Consider the following 16,032-nt stretch of genomic DNA (forward strand, 5'->3'; position numbering starts at 1 on the left):
AAACATCTGTCATCTCATGGCAGAAAACACCTGAAAGAATCTGATTTTTACTGTTTATCTAGATAGCAAATATCCTTCATATTGCTCTGGCGTGCAGAGATACTCTCGTGTGAGTGATGTCTGCCCCGTGCCTCCCCCAGTGCTGGGGCCGGTGTGGAGGGGAGGGAAGTGGCACCACCGGGTCCCTCAGGGTACTTTAAGGCTGTTCAGAAGGGGTGTGTGAGCTGCACAGGTGCCAGTGCTGTGGCTGTGAGCCACTGCAAGGTTCAGAGACTGGTGCTGTCAGGGGGTTTGGCCTCGAGATTTGTGGAGCCAAAGGGAGATTGGAATCTTGCCCATTCCATGAAATGCTGCTCATGGCAGGAGCAGGGTGGTTGTTCCAGCCGTCTCTGGAGTGGGGGATCCCTGCCTGGCTGCTGCCACCGGCCACGCTGTACTGTGTGTGAGCCTGCACCCACCCCGGCCCCAGGGTTTTCATTTCGAGACAAATCTTACACGGTCTGGGGCAGGGATCGGGATACACGTGGGGACGCGTGCTCTTGCTCTTTCCTTAACGTTTAAAGACCCCTCAAACCACCCCAGACGGGCCCCGGCCGCAGTCAGTGCAGCCGGAGCCCCGGGCACCGAACCCGCCGGGCACCGCACCCCGGGCACTGCGTCTGCAGACGCTGGGGCCGTGCCGAGATGTACTGGACCGTACTGGGCTGGGCTGTACCGGGCCGTACCACACCGGGCTGTGCCGTATCGGGCTGGTCGGGCGGAGCCCCGTGCAACGCCGGGCGCTGTCCCGGGTGCTGAAGCCGCTCCCGCCGAGACCGGCGGTGTCCGGGGGTCTCGCCCTGCGGGGAGCGTACCCACGGCCGCCGGGGGTCGCGGGGAAGCACCCTTCCCCGGGTGGGACCCGCGGGTGCCGCGGTGCCGGGGAGTGCCGGCGCTGCCGGTGGTCCCTGCGGGGCGGTGCGGAGGGTCCCGGCGGTGCTGGGGGGTCCTGGCGGGGCGGGCTGGGGAGGTCGCAGCGGTGCCGGGGGTCCTGGGGGGGGCAGTGGGGGGGCCCGGGGGGTCCCGCGTGGGCGCGGCGGGCGCGGCCCCGCCCCGCGCAGTTTAAGAATGAACCGTGGGAAAAAAACTTGGGGGGTGCGCGCGGGCCGGGATCCCTCCGCCGGGCGGGGGAGGCTCCGGGCGAGCCGCGGCACCGCCTCGGCGCGCGGCGCCCTCCGCGCGAGGGAAGAGCTCCGCAGCGCGGCGGCGCCGGGACCGCGGCGCAGCCCCGGGGACAGGGCTCGGCCCGGCGGCGCCGCCGCCCCCGGGACGGACGCGCCCGCGGCAAGATGGGCGCCCTGGCCCTGGCCCTGGGGATTTTCCACTACCTGGGGCTCTACCTGCAGCTCGGCGCCGCCTCCCGGCACCCCCCGTGGGACGCCCCGGCGACGGGCAGCGGTGAGGCGGCGGCGGCGGCGGCCGGGGCTCGGGCGGGGGGCGGCTGCGTGGGGGGCGCTCCCGGGGCTCGGTGCCCCGCGGGGCTGGCGGCGGGTCGGGGCGGTCCCTGCCCGGGCAGCGGGACGGGTGCGGGGGGTCGGGGGTCCCGGTCGGGCTCCGCCGCCGCGGGCAGCCCCGCGTCGCGGTCCGTCGCGCCGGCGGCGCCGAGGAGCGGAGGGCGGCCGGGGCGAGCCGAGGCTGGGCTTCGCCGCTCCCGTCCCCGGGGCCCGGGGGGCGGCCTCTGCCTCCGCCGCTTCGCTGACGAGTCGGGGGCTCTGCGCGGTGCGTCCCGGTGCCCGCTGCCACCCGCCTCCCGTGTCCGTGAGCCTCCCGGTGCCGCCACCGCCCGCACCCCGTGTCCGTGTGCCTCCCGGTGCCGGCTGCCGTCTGCACCCCGTGTCCGTGTGCTTCCCGGTGCCTCCCGGTGCGCCGCCCGCTGCCGCCGCCCGCCCCGCCGTGCGGTGCCCCACGCCCCGGCACCGGGGCTGCTCCGCCGCCTCCCGCTCCTCCGCCCGCTCCGGTGCGCGGTGGCTCGGCGAGTCGGTGCTGCCGGGTCCGCTCGGACCCACCGGCGCTGGGGAAGGAGAACCTGTTCTGCATCCTGCACTCTCCGGTGACGAACCTGTCCTGGCGTGGGGGCAGTTTCCCTGTGGGTGCCGAGAAGGGGACAGGGGACAGAGCCCCCTCGGAGAAGGCTGCCGAGACCCTCCTCGCTCTCTGTTAGGGTGACACGAGCAGGGTGAAATATGAGCCCGAGGAGTGACCACGGGAGCGTGCTGGGTTCTCGGGGTCCCAGCTCTTCCCCTCGCCCAGCTCCGGAGCCTCCGGCATGCAGAGGGGTCCACTCTCTGCCCCAAGGAGCCTCCAGGCTCGCAACGCCACGGGCCGTGCCAGAGGGGAAGGTGTGAGGTGTCCCGCCGTTTGTGATGTCCCTCGGCGGTGCAGTGTGTGGGCCAGCAGGTACCTGCCTGCCCAGGGAAGGGGTGATCAGCCTCTGCATTGTGGGGGGATCATTGCGGGAGTTTCCAGACCTGCCAGCCTGGCATGCCAGAAGGAGAGGTGGGTGAAGAGCCTCCATTAGCCGCCGCTGCTCCCCTCAGAAATTCAGCAGTAGGCAAATAAATAGTGAAATGGTCGCTGCGAGGGAGCAGGGAGCCAAGGAGAAGAAATATTCTGGGAGGGTGAGTGCACTTTGGAGCCACATTACAGCTTGCTACTCGAGCAGTTCTGCAGCAACTCACTTAATCACAACAGAAACCTTTATTAACGATACTGAAAAGCAGTGAATAAGTGGGTCATGTATAATAAGCCATTTGTGTTCAGTAGGTGAATACCAATTTGATAAAAGCCGTGTGTGCTGAAAACCTGTATAAATCGCTGTTTAGCAGATCGGAGATTGATCATTTCATTACAGGCTGCTACAGCTTTCCCTCCGCACCGTGAAGAGTCCGGCAGGTCGGGGATGTGGAGCGGGAGAGGAGGCAGGGCCGGTGGGATGGATTCGGCTGTGGCTGGTGGGGTCGGGCAGGTCCTGCCAGGCTTTGCCCGCAGCAGGCAGTGCCCGGAGCTCGCTGCCATCTCTGCCCGGGGCTGGCGGCCTGGAGGAGCCTCCACAGCGTCGCGAGGCTCTGGCACAGCCCGGGAGTGGCTTCGCTCTTCCTTTTAACTTGTTCACAGCGAGGGAATTGACCGGGAGCAGCATGTGCTCCGCAGGCATGGCCGAGTGACCGTGAGCACTCCCGGGGCACGGGTGGCTCCCCCATCCTGCCACCCCACAGTGGTCAGCGAGGCTCTGCTCGCAGGGCAGCCAGGGCTGTGGGGAGGGAAAAGTCACAGTCAGATAAAGTCCTCTCCCTGCCCGCACAGCAAAGGCTCTGCCTTGGCAAGGATAGAGCCAGGATGGGCTCCATCTGCCCTGGGAGAGTGCCTGAGCCGCAGGATCCCTCCCGCCATCCCTCCCCTACCCACAGCGCTGCCTCTCCCCCCTCTCTCCTCTCCTCAGGCTGGCGCCTTCAATTATTCATGCCCCCCATTGCAGCCTGTGCACGCTGGGCTGCTGCCATCGGCTTTCACTCGCGCTGGCTGGGAAGCTCCAGCCACCTTCCCAGCCTGCTGGCTCCGGAGCGGGGCAGGGGAGAGGTGCGGTGAGGAGGACAAGCCCGTCTCCTTCCCGGCATCGTGCGCAGGCGGTACCTCCTCACCGTCAGCAGAGCCGCGGCTGGAGGCTGGAGCGAGCGGGGCCCCGGCTCCCCAGGGCACTGCCCTGCTCCGTTCCCGCACACCCCGGTGATTATTCTATCAATTACTTTCATAAACACTTTGCATTCTGCCGGATTTTTTCACACTTCCTGATGGGAATTCTCCACCCGATGTGTTTTTCCTGCTGCTGTTCGTGCAGTCATTCAACGCAATTACATCTGACACCTCTCCTCATCAAACGTCTGGGCTTTCTCTTCCCTTGAAGCGGCTGACAGACGATGGGCCAGACACTGGGAATTATTACGTTAGGACAGTGACAGCTAATTTTAATCATAACGTTCCCCGTGAGCGAGGTGGGAATCAAACCAGCAGCCACCACGGCTGTGCATGGTCTGGGAGCCGTGGGCAGCACGGCAGGGCTGGAGCAAGGACCTGGAGGGGGCCAGGGAGCTGGATGATCTCCACTGCTCCCCTCTTCATCAAAGGCCGGGCAGGCACCCAGGTAGGGACCTGGTGAGTGCTCTCCCCTCATAGCTCCTCTGGGATTTTGGTTCACTGTCCGAGTGGGACTCATGAGCCTCGGGACAGACAGCCCTTCCTGGCCCCATTGCTGATGGCTCTGGCTCTCTCTGAGCTCCTTTTCTCCATGGCCACCTCCCCTCCTGCAGGCTTCTTTCCTGCCTGGCTGCCCGCTCCCTACAGCTTCATCTGCAGTGGGTGCCCAACTGGGCACCAGGGATGTCAGCTGAGCTCGGTTGTGTTGGGTGAATTGGTGCCTTGTAGCGTGTGCTCCGTGTGGAGCTGGACTGGGATGAGCCCACCAGTGATGGATCCGGCAGAGCTGGGCAGGAGGGGGCCGTGTCCGTGAGCACCAGGCGCTGCCGGCTCTGTGGGATGGTATCAGCACTGTGTGTGGTGTGGGCAGCTCTCAGCAGTGGCTGCCGGGGCCGATGGCTCATGTTTTGGGTGCTGGGTGTGACACCAGGGGGCTGATCTTGAGCAGAGCAAAGCTCCTGTCTGCCCCATCCCAGCTCCTGCCTGCTGGGAGAGCAGCACCAGAGCGAGTGGTGGCTGCAGGATGGCTGCACATGCTGCTGGGGTCCCACTGGGAGCTATCAAAAAAGGCCATTTTAGGGCTTTAGTACTTATGCTATCAAATAACAGCTCTTCCTTGTGCCCCTTGGGAGGGAATTGTCTGAGAACTGCGACTCCCCAGGAGCCAGCCAGGAGCAGTGAGTCCCCTTGCCTGGGTAAAGCTTTGTGTACCCGGGGCCAGGCTGGGGGGACTCACCACTGACATCTCTCCCTGCAGCAGTTAAACATTAGGGCAGCAGGACGTTCTGGGGGCAGGAGCTGGAGCATCCAAACACGATGGGGCACTGCTGGAAATACCTGCAGGTTTCAAGGTTAATTCCATCTTCCCGGTGAGGTGAGTGCTGGCCTGATCACAGTCTCACTGAATTAGCTGGATATTTTTTTTGGTTTTAATTCATGCTGCAAATTTGAGCTCCTTCTGCTGCTAATGTGACAGTAAGTAGGGGCAGAGCAATGGCACTGCCATCCCCAGCGTGTGGCGGGAGCCTCCCGGCCTCAGCCACGGCCACAACACTCCAGCCTGACGTGTCTCGTGGGAAGGGAGATGGCTCTGGAGAGGAGCTGCGCTCGCTGCCCAAGCCCTCTGCCCGGCTCAGCGGCCGGAGCCAGCGCCACCTGCCCCCTCTCACCAGTGCCGCCGTCACGCCGTGTTTATGCAGCGGTTTGCACCGTGATGTGTTTTCGGCGCCCTGGGGTCAGCATCCCTGCTCGCAGGCTTGTCAGGAGGAGAGGCATCCACAGCTGTTAGCGGTGGTGGGAAGGGGAGGGAGGCTCTAGCCCGACTTGCGCAGCAGCCCCGGTGTCCCCGCGGTGGGGACAGTGTGGGTCACACGGCCAGTGCACTGGGGTAGCACCCAGGCCTCTGCTCCTGGATCCATCCGGAGGGTGCCTTCTGTGCCTTCCGATGTCCTGGGGTGTGTCCTGCTCAGGCAGCCCACAACAATGGGTGGGGGGTCCTGTGGCACCCAAGAGGATCCGTCCCCTTCTGGGTCGCTGCTCGGTGTGTGTGCCGGGATGTGCCTCGGGTGCCTTTGCTGCCAGCGGGACACGGTGCTGCTGCAGCCGGGGCTGTCGCTCCATCAGCCACACGGGTCAGGGATGCCTGGGGAGGGGAAGGTGCTGGAGGGGTTGTGGGTGCCTGGGGAGGGTGCCAGCAGTGGTGGATGCTGTCGGGCACGTTTGTTTTTCCTGCAGTGGTGCAGCTCAAACTGAGCAGGTCAGAGCCAGCCCTGTGCCAGGCATGCAGGGCAGGGTTTGGATGGACATGCCAGTGGGCAGGAGTGGGTGCAGAGGGGCTCCTCAGCTCCCCCAGCCTTTGTCTGTGCCCAGCATGGGACAGAAAAAGACCCCAGCCCCACTGTTTGCCCAGCATGTGCCACCCTACCAACCCAGCTGTGGCTCTGGTGAGGGGCTCCAGCTCTGTTGGGCAGAGAAAGAGGCTTCCAACTACCTGGCACTGCCATGGCTTAGGGGAAAAATCCCTCCTGGACCAGGTGCCTATGCTGACCGGGTGATTAACAGGCATTTGCAAACGTCCAATGCATATTTAATTGCCCTCCAGTACATGTTTGCACAAACATTAGCCCGAGTGGGTGCCCACATGCTGCTCCAGTCATGGGTGTCCTTGGTACCTTGTGGGGGCTATGGTGGGGGGCCATGGGAACTGGGGTCTGTGGGTCATTTCCAGGTACTTGGGGTGATGCACGACCTGCCCTTGCCCCAGCAGAGGGCAGGTGGGGGCTGCCCCATCCCCGCTGCCCACAGACCCTCTCCGTGTGGAGCAGGGCCGCGGTGAGGGATGGTGCCGCCGCAGGGAGGGAGCACACAGCCTGTCTGTCTCCGGTTTATGAGAGCACCAAGCTGTCCCAGCAGGCGTTTTCAATTCCGTTTATCTGTGTTTCCCCATTGAGTTCATTTTATTTCCCCTGATTTTTGTTTCCTGGAAGATTTATCGATCCTGGTGTGCTCAGTTTATGACAGGTAGCAGGCCATAAAGCACGCGGAGCAACGGCCCCCAACGGCCCCCTCCCTCCCACCACCAGGACACTGAACAATGTCAGTGGGAGGAGAGGGACGGTGCCGGGTGACAGAGGGGCCTGGGTGAGCAGGGGGCCGGGGTGGTGGAGGGGCTGAGGCACTGGCCAGCATTGGTGATTTGTCCAGTGCTGGTGGGAGCAGGGTCCAGGCAGCTTGGCTGCCGTGGTGCAGGGTCCACGCCCAGCCATGGGCCTACTCGTGGCTGGGGGCTGCCTGGTGGGATCCTGATCCCCTCTGCCCATGTCCTCATGGAAGTGCAGAGCTGGGGCTGGGCAGTGCATCAACTCCTGTCCTCACCCCATCACCTCTGTCCAGGCATCTGAGGTCTGTGGCATCCACTGGGGAGGGTACACGATGCCGCTGTAGGACACATCTGAGAGACATCTGTCCCCAGCAAAGGTGATGACCCTGGTCATCCATCCATGGGACCTGCCCTCCTCTGGATGCACTTGAAGGTGGCTGAGCCCTGGTGTTAATTAATACATATGCTTCCCAACTAAAATTGGAAAGAAAGAATGTGCTTGATTCAATCCAACCTTTTCTCCACTCCTCTGCCGAATTCCTGTCTGTGGGAGCAGATTTTATTTGTGTTTAGAAAAATTCGGACCTGTCTAGAGCTCTCAGGTCATCACTCTGCTTCTCCACTGCTGGAGCTGTTGGACCCAGAGGGCTGGCACAGCCTCTGCTGGACCCACTGCCTTTGGCCTTCACTTCTTCCAGCAGGAATCCCATGGGGAAAGAGCCTGATCCTGGCTGTGGCCAGGGAATAGGTGGGTGAGTGCTGGTTAACAGCTGGACACAACAGCCTCAGCACCACCGTGGTGGGAGCACAGAGGAACCCTTTGCCCTGTGTCAAGGACACCCTCCTCCTCCTGCCACAGCCCTTGGCCCCCAGAACTGATCCTTTGGCAGCGGCTCCCTCCACTCACTGACACAGAACCCAAATGGCTGCTGATGCCGGGTCCTGGGCAAACGGGGTGTAAGAGCAGCACTGGGAACCCCACCAGGAGACCCGGCCTCGGTAAACCCTGGTGTTGGGTATTTTCCTCAGTTCCCTGCTGAGATGGATTAAAGGAAAGCGATAAGTGGATGGGATTTCCACGCGTCCAGAGGGATGGGGAGATATTAGAGGTATTAGCTTTTCGTCTGGGCTGATAATAATTGGTTTTCAGAGGGATCAGGGCTGGTGAGAGCGCTGCTCCCGACAGGCTGTGTGTCCCAGGGGGCTCTGGTGGCACCGATGGGACCTCACAGTGGCTGTGAGCCGGCAGTGCCGGCAGCATGAGGTGGCGGGTGAGGAGGGGAGTCACAGGGCAGCCTCTGCAGCCACAACAGTGATGGGGCGTGCAGGGGGCTGGCAGCCCTGTCCCGGTGCTGTGCCGTGCAGGGGGCTGGCAGCCCTGTCCCGGTGCTGTGCCGTGCAGGGGGCTGGCAGCCCTGTCCCGGTGCTTGCCGTGCAGGAGCCATCAGAGAACGTGGCAGCAGCGTTTGGCGGAGCCCGGCACGCCGGGGCCGTCTGTACGGAGGAACAACATTCTCTCCAGAGGAGATGAAAAGAATTCTAATTACATCTCCGAACAATATTTGTTTTGAGTGAGGAAAGCAAACCATATGGCATGTGGGAGCCTGTTTGGGGCTGCATTAACCGAGGATTTGTTTTTCATTTGTGCCCTGATCTGAGAGAGATGCGATTTTTGCTTCATTTATTTATTACGCCTTGGAGGCACAGGGGGTCCTGCACTCACTCTGGGGCAGAGGCCCCAGGGGTGCTGTGCGAGTGGGGGGCCACAGGCTCCTGCTTCCTCCCTTTCCTCCCACTGCTCTTTGGGAAGTGCCAGGGGCTGGGTGGGCCAGGTGGTTCTGCTGGGGTTGGGGACGGGTCACCGGTGCGGGCAAGGGGAAGCTGCAGATGACAGGGACCTGTCTGCTCTGCTGAGGGGACGGGGTCTGTTTGGCTGGGGAAGGATGCAGGCACTCCTGGAGACCTCGCTCACATGGCTGGAGGCATTGTCCTTTGCCGGGAGGGTGGTGTGCCCCTGCAGGAACCTGCAGCCCTCGCTCTGTCTCCCACAGCTCTCTTCACTGAGACCCCTCACGACATGACGGCGCAGGCGGGCGAGGACGTGGAGATGGCGTGTTCCTTCCGCGGCACCGGCTCCCCCTCCTACTCCCTTGAGATCCAGTGGTGGTACGTCCGCAACCACAAGGACTGGACGGACAAACAGACGTGGGCTTCCAGCCAGGTAATACCCCTCGTCCTCCCCCTCCGTAGCAACACAGAAAGGCAGAGCCCTTCCCTGCTTCGCCCAGGGGAAGGGGCTTTGCTTGCAGCCACTGTTGGGTTTTGGTGGGGGACCCCATACTGCAGCAGCATTCCCAGTGCTGACCGGACCTGCAGAGCAGGGTCTCACCCCTCTCTGCACTGAGAGGAAAGCCTGGGGGTTCCCTTGGTGCAGGATCCTGCACTGCACAACATCCCTCTGCACTGAGGTGCTCTGCGGCCCGCGGGGCTGGGCTGTCCTGGCTGCCCTTCCCAGCTGAGGGGCCACCTGGCCCATCCCTGTGACCAGTCTGAGGTAGAATCTTTGTTTTTGTGCTTGTGCCTTCACCTGCCTCATCACCTGCTTGTCCTTCCTGGCCCTGCACCCTCCGTCCCTCCCTTTTTTCCCTGTTTCCCTGTGTATTGGTCCGGCAAACAGCCGTCTCTTTATTTCTCTCTCTGTTCACACAGAGATAAGGGCCAAAGAATGGGAAGCGGCTTTGGGGATTTTAATGAGCCTTTATTGTCCTGTCTTTGGCAGAGCTGCTGCTGGTCTTGCCATAAATTGAGAAGCCTTGGGGCAGCGCTGCCAAGAGGAGCATTGCCAGGAGCCAAGGGTGGCGGGGCCAAGGGTGGTGGGGGCACTGGGAATGCCCAGCCAGTGGCTGCCGAAGGGGGTTATTGGTAGGAATGGGGGCAGGTGCTGGCAGTGATGGGGACAGGGTTCCAGGGATGGGGGGAACTGCTGCAGTGGTGATGCCACAGTGATGGGGGCTCCATCCCCCGTCCTGGATGATGGAGCTGAGATGCCAGGGACCTGTGGGTGAGCACCCCATGCCCCCTGGCCGCTGTAGTGCTGCCAGTTCCTCCCATCCCAGGTGCCTGGTGTGCCTCCATCTGCCCTGGGTGCCTGGCTATGCTGGGGCTGAGCAGCCCCTTCTCCCTTCTCCCTCTTCCTCCTTGCCTGGGGCAGCCACCCTGGGGGTGGGAAGGGGTCTGATGGCCTCCTACCTACTCCCAGCTGAGCTGACCATTTCTCTTCCCTTTCTGGTCTCCCCCCATGCTGCTCCTCCCACAGCTGAAATCATCACCACCAGAGGAGCCTGGGAAGGACGCGACCAAAATCAGCGTGAGTTTGGGTGATGGTTCTTGGGGGGCTGCACTTGAGGGCTCACTGGGATATTCTGCTCATCCCACCAGTGCTGCTGTGCCACAGGCTGGGAACACTGGGGTGGGAGGGCTGGGTCTGCCCTGGCTTGGTGTTGGGGGTGACCTACTCTCCCTGGCACCAAGTGGCACAGCCTGAACCCTGGGCCCCGTCCGGTATCTGAGCGACACATTAATGCCAGGGATAAAGTAATCCAATTGGCTCAGAGGATTAGCATCCCAAAGCCATTTAGGCTCATGTGAGCAGAACGAGGAGACACTAATCAGTTAAATACAACACTCTTGGCCTTCCACTGTCCAGCATCTGCCCCTGGCTCTCCCTGTCTCAGGGGGCTTTTTGTTTTGGGGGTGCCACAGGCACAGAGCAGTGTCGGAAGGTGCTTCCCACCATCACCCCTCCCCTGCCAGCCTCCCCTGGCTATTCCATTTTTCCCTCGCTGAGCAAGCAAGGGGGGGATGAGGCTGTCCAGGTGCCCAAGATTAGTCCCCCATCCCCAGGAAATGACCAAGAGTCTTTTACAAGGAATACAGTGCCAGAACCTTTCCCAACAGAGGGCATCACCTCTCAATGCCCATCTGCAGGGATCAGCATGTGATTCTCTTGCTGGTAATGAATCCTCCTCCAGGGGCCATGTCCCCTTTGATCAATTCACGCCCACAATCCATATCCAAACCTCAGCAGGTTCCTCAAGGATCTGTCCCTTACCGGGGTGCTGTGGCTTGCTGCCCCACAAACAGCAAAGTTCCAGGGCTGCTTCTGGAGCATCCAGAGTCTGGGCTCTGCCAGGCTTTGTCAGACCCTGTCTGCAGGCTCAGAGTGCTGCTCCCCATGTCCCACCCCAGCCCTGCTCCCAGGGCAGGAGGGGCAAAGGCAGGTGCATGGAGCCATCCTGGGGCGAACACTCCCCCTCATCTCAGCATAATTAGGCAGTTAATTGCACGCCGGGATGGAATCCACGTGTGTGCGGGTGTAACTGGGATTTATTTTGAACTGCTAGAGGTGCAACGCCTCTGCTGCCTCCTCCAGATCCAGCCAGCAGGGAGAGGCTGGAGCTTCAAACCTCTTTTGTTTGTTGTTATTTCGAATGTCCTTGATCATGAAGTGTTTACAGAATGGAGGAGGTAAATGAACACATGTGGTTCTGATGGCACTTGTGGTACTGCCATGGCAGCGGGTGACTGGGAACAAACAGCAGCACCAAACGGTGAGGGGTGATGTAAATCCCACTCAGGAGCCACCATACCAGGAATCCCTTGGCCGTTTGTTATCCACCAAACACACCTGGCGCTGGAGGCACTGGCTCTGCCTGGAGCCACTGCACTTTGTGGGGATGAGGAGAAGGGAAACATGACGGGTCTGGGGTAATTTTTTTTCCCTGCACGGCACAGGGCTGAGCTGGGTCTGGGCACAGCACATCTGCCCACCCTGGCTGTGCCAGGGGCTCTGCCCTGCTCCCATGGTCAGTGAGGGCTGTTTCTGCTCTGTCTGTGCTGGCGGAGCCACAAGAGTTATGGATGGTCATAAAATCCTCCCTCCTGAGGCTCGGTGACCTGTTGGGCAGTGGCTCCGTGGCCACTGGCGGCACCAGCAAATTGGGGTTTTATTTTATTAGTTCTAAATTTCCCAGCCATTAATTTCAGTGACTTCTGGCTCTCCCGACAAAGAGATTTTTTTGAAGCTCCTTTCCCGTGACAGTCTCAGCATCTGGGCACGCTCTCACTGGGACCTGGCAGCTCCTGCCCCTGCCTTGTCCTGTTCAGACCCCCAGTCCTGATGATGCAGGACTGGGACTCATGGCTGCACATGGGCTCTGAGCAGCCCCGAGATGCCCTTTGGGGTGGCCCTGGCCATGAGCTGTAGCACCAGCTGCCTCTCAGCAGCCCGTGGTGTGCAGGGCAGCCAAACACAGCAGTGTGTGTGTGCTCATGTGTGCTCATGTGTGAGCAGGTGTGTGCATGTGCCTGCATGTGCTGGCTGCCCTCATGTTGTGTGGCTGTGGGGACACTGAGGGGTCCTGGTCCCCACGCTGCCTCCTTTGCCATTTGGGGCAGATTTTGCCTCTCTCTGGCCCCGTTTCCAAACACCATAAAATCCTCAGCTAACAAATGCAGCGGCAAGTAGAAAAATGGCCTTTGCCATCCAGTGTGATTATAGGGAACGGAGCCAGGGGCCTCAGGGCGGGTTATAAATCTGATTTATTGACCCAGCCCAGAGCAGCCACGGCTCTGGCTAGTGAGTAAGTCTTAAATTTCATTGGGTGATAAATACTGAGAGCGAATCAATTTGGTAGAAAAGCTAATTAGCCAGCGTGGTTCCGCATCGATCTCCGAGCCCTGCGTGGCCGGGTGCGAGCCAGGGCTTCCATCATCCCACAGGCCTGGGCTGGGGCTGGGTCCCCCCTGTGCCAACTACCCTGCTTTGCCCACCTGCACCATATCCTCCCCAGAATGCACCTGGGGCCTGGAATGGTGGCACACGGTCGGAGGTGGCACTGAGCTGGGTGTCTGTGGGGCAGTGGGAGTCCTGGGGACCACCTGACCTGCCATCTGCCCTGCTGCAGGTGGTGAAGGTGGTCGGCAGCAACATCTCCCACAAGCTGCGGCTGTCGCGGGTGAAGCTGGAGGACGAGGGGACGTACGAGTGCCGGGTGATCGACTCCAGCGACGGCAAGGCACGGCACCACAAGGTGAAGGCGTACCTGCGGGTGGAGGCAGCGGGGGGCCCGGGGCACCCCCAGGACACCGAGCTGCGGGGGGCCCCGCTGGCAGAGCTCGCCGCGCCGGGCTCAGCCCATGCACACCACCACCACCACCACCACAAAGCCGGGAGGGAGCTGAAGAAGCGCTCGGCAGACACGTCCTGTGTGCTGTAGGCGGGCGGTGGGGGGGGATGCCGGAGCCCCCCTCCGCCCTGGACTCAGCGGAGCCATCGAGGGTCCCGCACCCCCTGCCAGAGACTGGCCCCACCACCCCATCTTGTTCACCACCCCCCACCACCTCCCTCTCCCAGAGGCCGCCGCAGGTTTCTCCCCCCAGCCCTGTGGTGCGGCGGTGCCAGGGCTTGGTGCGGGAGCAGGACTGTGTCCGTGCCAGGGGCGCATCGCTGGGACTGTGCTCGGGGCCAGGGTGTGTGCCCGCACGTGGTTGGTCCTCATCCCCACGGCCTTCTGTGGGCGGGCGCCCGCTGCTTGATGCCACCGCAGTGCCATGGGCTGTGCTGCGCCCGAGCTCTCTACCCAGTGGAGACCCCCCGCCCACGGTACCTTCCCTGCCCTCCCTCGTGCTTCGCAGAACCAGCCGCCTTTTCCCGTAGGTTGCCCCGTTTAGTTGCTCCATTCCAGCCCCACAGTGCTTATCTAAGTTCCAGCCTCCATCCTACAGCCCACGTGTATCGCCCTGCCCTGCCCCACCCCTGCCTGCCCCAAAGCCCCCCAGCACGTCAAGGCCTGAGCTCAGCAGAGGAAGGACGGCATGGCACACTCCTGGCACGCTCCTGGCACACTCGTGAATCGCTCAGCCAGGCAGCTGCCCGTGCTCCGTGTGTGCCCAGGGAGCCGTGCCGTCGGAGCTGGCCTCTTGCACCCATCGCTCCTCCTGCCCTTTGCATTTGATGGAGGAGAGGGGCTCATCCGCCAGCCCCGCCCGCGCTCCCCCCATCCCGCTGCCAGTGCCAGCGAGGCTCTCGGCCCCTCCTGCCAGCTGAGCATCCCTCCCTCCCACACCAGGGCACCACGTTGCCCTGGCCAGAGTCTGGCTCACGGGCTCCTGTGTCACAGTGCAAACGGCAGAGCCTGTCCCCAGTGCCCCCTCGGGTGTCCACTGCCACTGGGGACAGAGCTGTGGGGAGGGACAGGGGGTCCCGAGCCTCCCTGCCCGGGTGCCAGGCACTGCTGCCCTGCCACCCCCCGCCCGTGCCGCCCAGCCTGCCGCCACCAGACCTGCTGCAGCTAATAAAGCTCTTTAAACAAAGCCTCTCTGGCTCTGTGTTCTCTGTCTGTGGCACGGCAAGGGGACATGGCTTTGGCACTGCCTTGGCTAAAACGGGGCTGGTGGGGCTGGGATGGGGCTGGGGCTGGGGATGGCGATGGGGGCGGGCACCAACATGATCACCTGCAGCTGCAGGCTCGGAGCATTTAAAAGCTGCAGCCTGGGAGCTCCTACCCAGCCTGGGAGGAAGCTGCTGTGGTTGCTCTGAGGGGTGTAGGATACGGCCAGGTCCCAGGTGAGCTGGCGTTGCTCTGAACTGGGCGTGGCTGGGTGGGCTGCCATCCTAGACACCGGCCTGGGTTTCCAGCCTAACAGTCGGGGGTTCCCAAAGCAGGGTGCTGACTGCCCCTGGGACCTGGCTCTGCCTCCCTGGTGGGAAAGCAGGTCCCAGCACTGGCAATGCCCAGCCTGGCCCCAGATGCCTGAAGTCCCCCAGCTCCCTTGCAGCTTGTTACTTGCTCCTCACTGTGCTGTGAAGGAGTAAGAGCAGCTGGCTGGTGTCAGCCTGTGCCAGGGGCAGGAATGGGCACAGGGGGCTGGTGCCTGTGAAGCCACGGTCACCTTTGCCACCTGGGGAGCTGTGGCCTTGGGGAGAAAAGGGCACAAGAGAAAAACATTTAGGTGCTGTAGGGTGAGAGACTGATGGTGTAAAATTCCACTTTGCCAGGAGCAATAATGGTGGCTGTGCCATAGCAATCCCTGGTAGAGCCAAGGGGTTGGGTCTGTGCTTGGCTTCTCCCAGTCAGGGAATGGGATGGCTGGAAGGAGAGGGATCAGGAGGCATTGGTCACTGGTGCAGCAAAACACAGTCCACGGGATGAGCAAGAGACAAGCTGGGGAGGGCAGGAGGCTGCAAATCATCTCAAAAGGGGAGTAAACAAATTGCTGCACAGTCTAGTGATTTGTAAAACCCAGAGGTGAGCTTTAACAATAACAGGTTTTATTAGAAGAGATTAATTTTGCTGAGCTTATATGAAGTCTTGGGAGCAGGTGTTGGAGGAGAGGACCCTGCTGGGTTCATGTGTGGGGCCCATCAGCACCTGGTGCTGGGAGCTGTGTGTGGGACTGTGCCCCCGGGTGTGGGGGTCCCACGTGGTCCTATCCAGGTTTGTGCATGGAGAAGGTGGCTGGACGTGGGTTTCTTGGCTTTTCCTCAGGGAGAGTGGCTGGAATGGGGTGAGCCAGGGGAGCAGGGTGCCAGCAGTGAAGCCCCTGGGCTTGTGAAGGGGCTGAGCTAAAGGTGCAAGTCACTGCTGGGGAGGAACCCGCCTCATGAAAATGCCATTTCCACACAGTCTCTCTCCCAGCCATTATCCTGCTTCAGACAAAAGCAATTTACTCTGCCTCCAATAAAGCAGGGGCGATAACGAAGCTGAGATGAGCTGTGACAGGTGGCTGTGTGACAGGCAGGCCAGCCTCTCCTGCCACCCACACCACCCGCTGAGGCCATGGGGAAAGTCTCTGGGAGAGCACTGGGAGACACTGGTGCTGTGGTTCTCTGGGGGTCTCAGTGCAGTCAGCTGTGCCAGAGCCCAGGCTGGGGGATGTGGCTGGTTCCTGGGCACTGGGAAGTGATGGGACAGTGCTGCCCTCAAATCCTGTGCCTGTCCTGCAGGATGGTGAGCCTTGGCACGGGCAGGCTGGGTCCTCGGAGCCCCCACTGCTGCAGAGGCGAGCAGAGCCAGGCTGGATTCAGCATCTGCACCTGATGGATGAGTTTTATCAAGTGCTACAACAACCCAGAAAACTGCACCAGCCCCAAGGGTGCTTGGAGACCAAAGGCAGTATTTTACCTCCCTGCTGCCCTGTCA

The 16,032-nt window shown here is 61.9% G+C and overlaps 1 protein-coding gene across 1 annotated transcript; it reads left to right on the forward strand.

The window, feature by feature from the left end:
• Nucleotides 1–1,235: 1,235 nt before the first annotated feature.
• On the forward strand, nt 1,236–14,178 carry VSTM2L (V-set and transmembrane domain containing 2 like). Its single transcript, XM_017822766.1, has 4 exons — nt 1,236–1,437; nt 8,881–9,050; nt 10,146–10,196; nt 12,796–14,178. The coding sequence occupies exons 1-4, from the start codon at nt 1,329–1,331 to the stop codon at nt 13,105–13,107; spliced, it is 642 nt and encodes a 213-aa protein (XP_017678255.1). The 5' UTR covers nt 1,236–1,328; the 3' UTR covers nt 13,108–14,178.
• The last annotated feature ends 1,854 nt before the right edge of the window (nt 14,179–16,032 follow it).

The sequence above is a fragment of the Lepidothrix coronata genome, unplaced genomic scaffold (genome assembly GCF_001604755.1).
Source record: "Lepidothrix coronata isolate B3197 unplaced genomic scaffold, Lepidothrix_coronata-1.0 Scaffold99, whole genome shotgun sequence".
In the NCBI taxonomy this organism is placed as follows: Eukaryota; Metazoa; Chordata; class Aves; order Passeriformes; family Pipridae; genus Lepidothrix; species Lepidothrix coronata.

What these genes read in the sequence shown, in the direction of transcription:
- VSTM2L (XM_017822766.1), top strand. Translation starts at nt 1,329, where the DNA reads ATGGGCGCCCTGGCCCTGGCCCTGGGGATTTTCCACTACCTGGGGCTC. An exon ending in AGACGTGGGCTTCCAGCCAG is followed by an intron (nt 9,051 to 10,145) that starts GTAATACCCCTC and finishes CTCCTCCCACAG; the next exon opens with CTGAAATCATCACCACCAGA. An exon ending in AGGACGCGACCAAAATCAGC is followed by an intron (nt 10,197 to 12,795) that starts GTGAGTTTGGGT and finishes GCCCTGCTGCAG; the next exon opens with GTGGTGAAGGTGGTCGGCAG.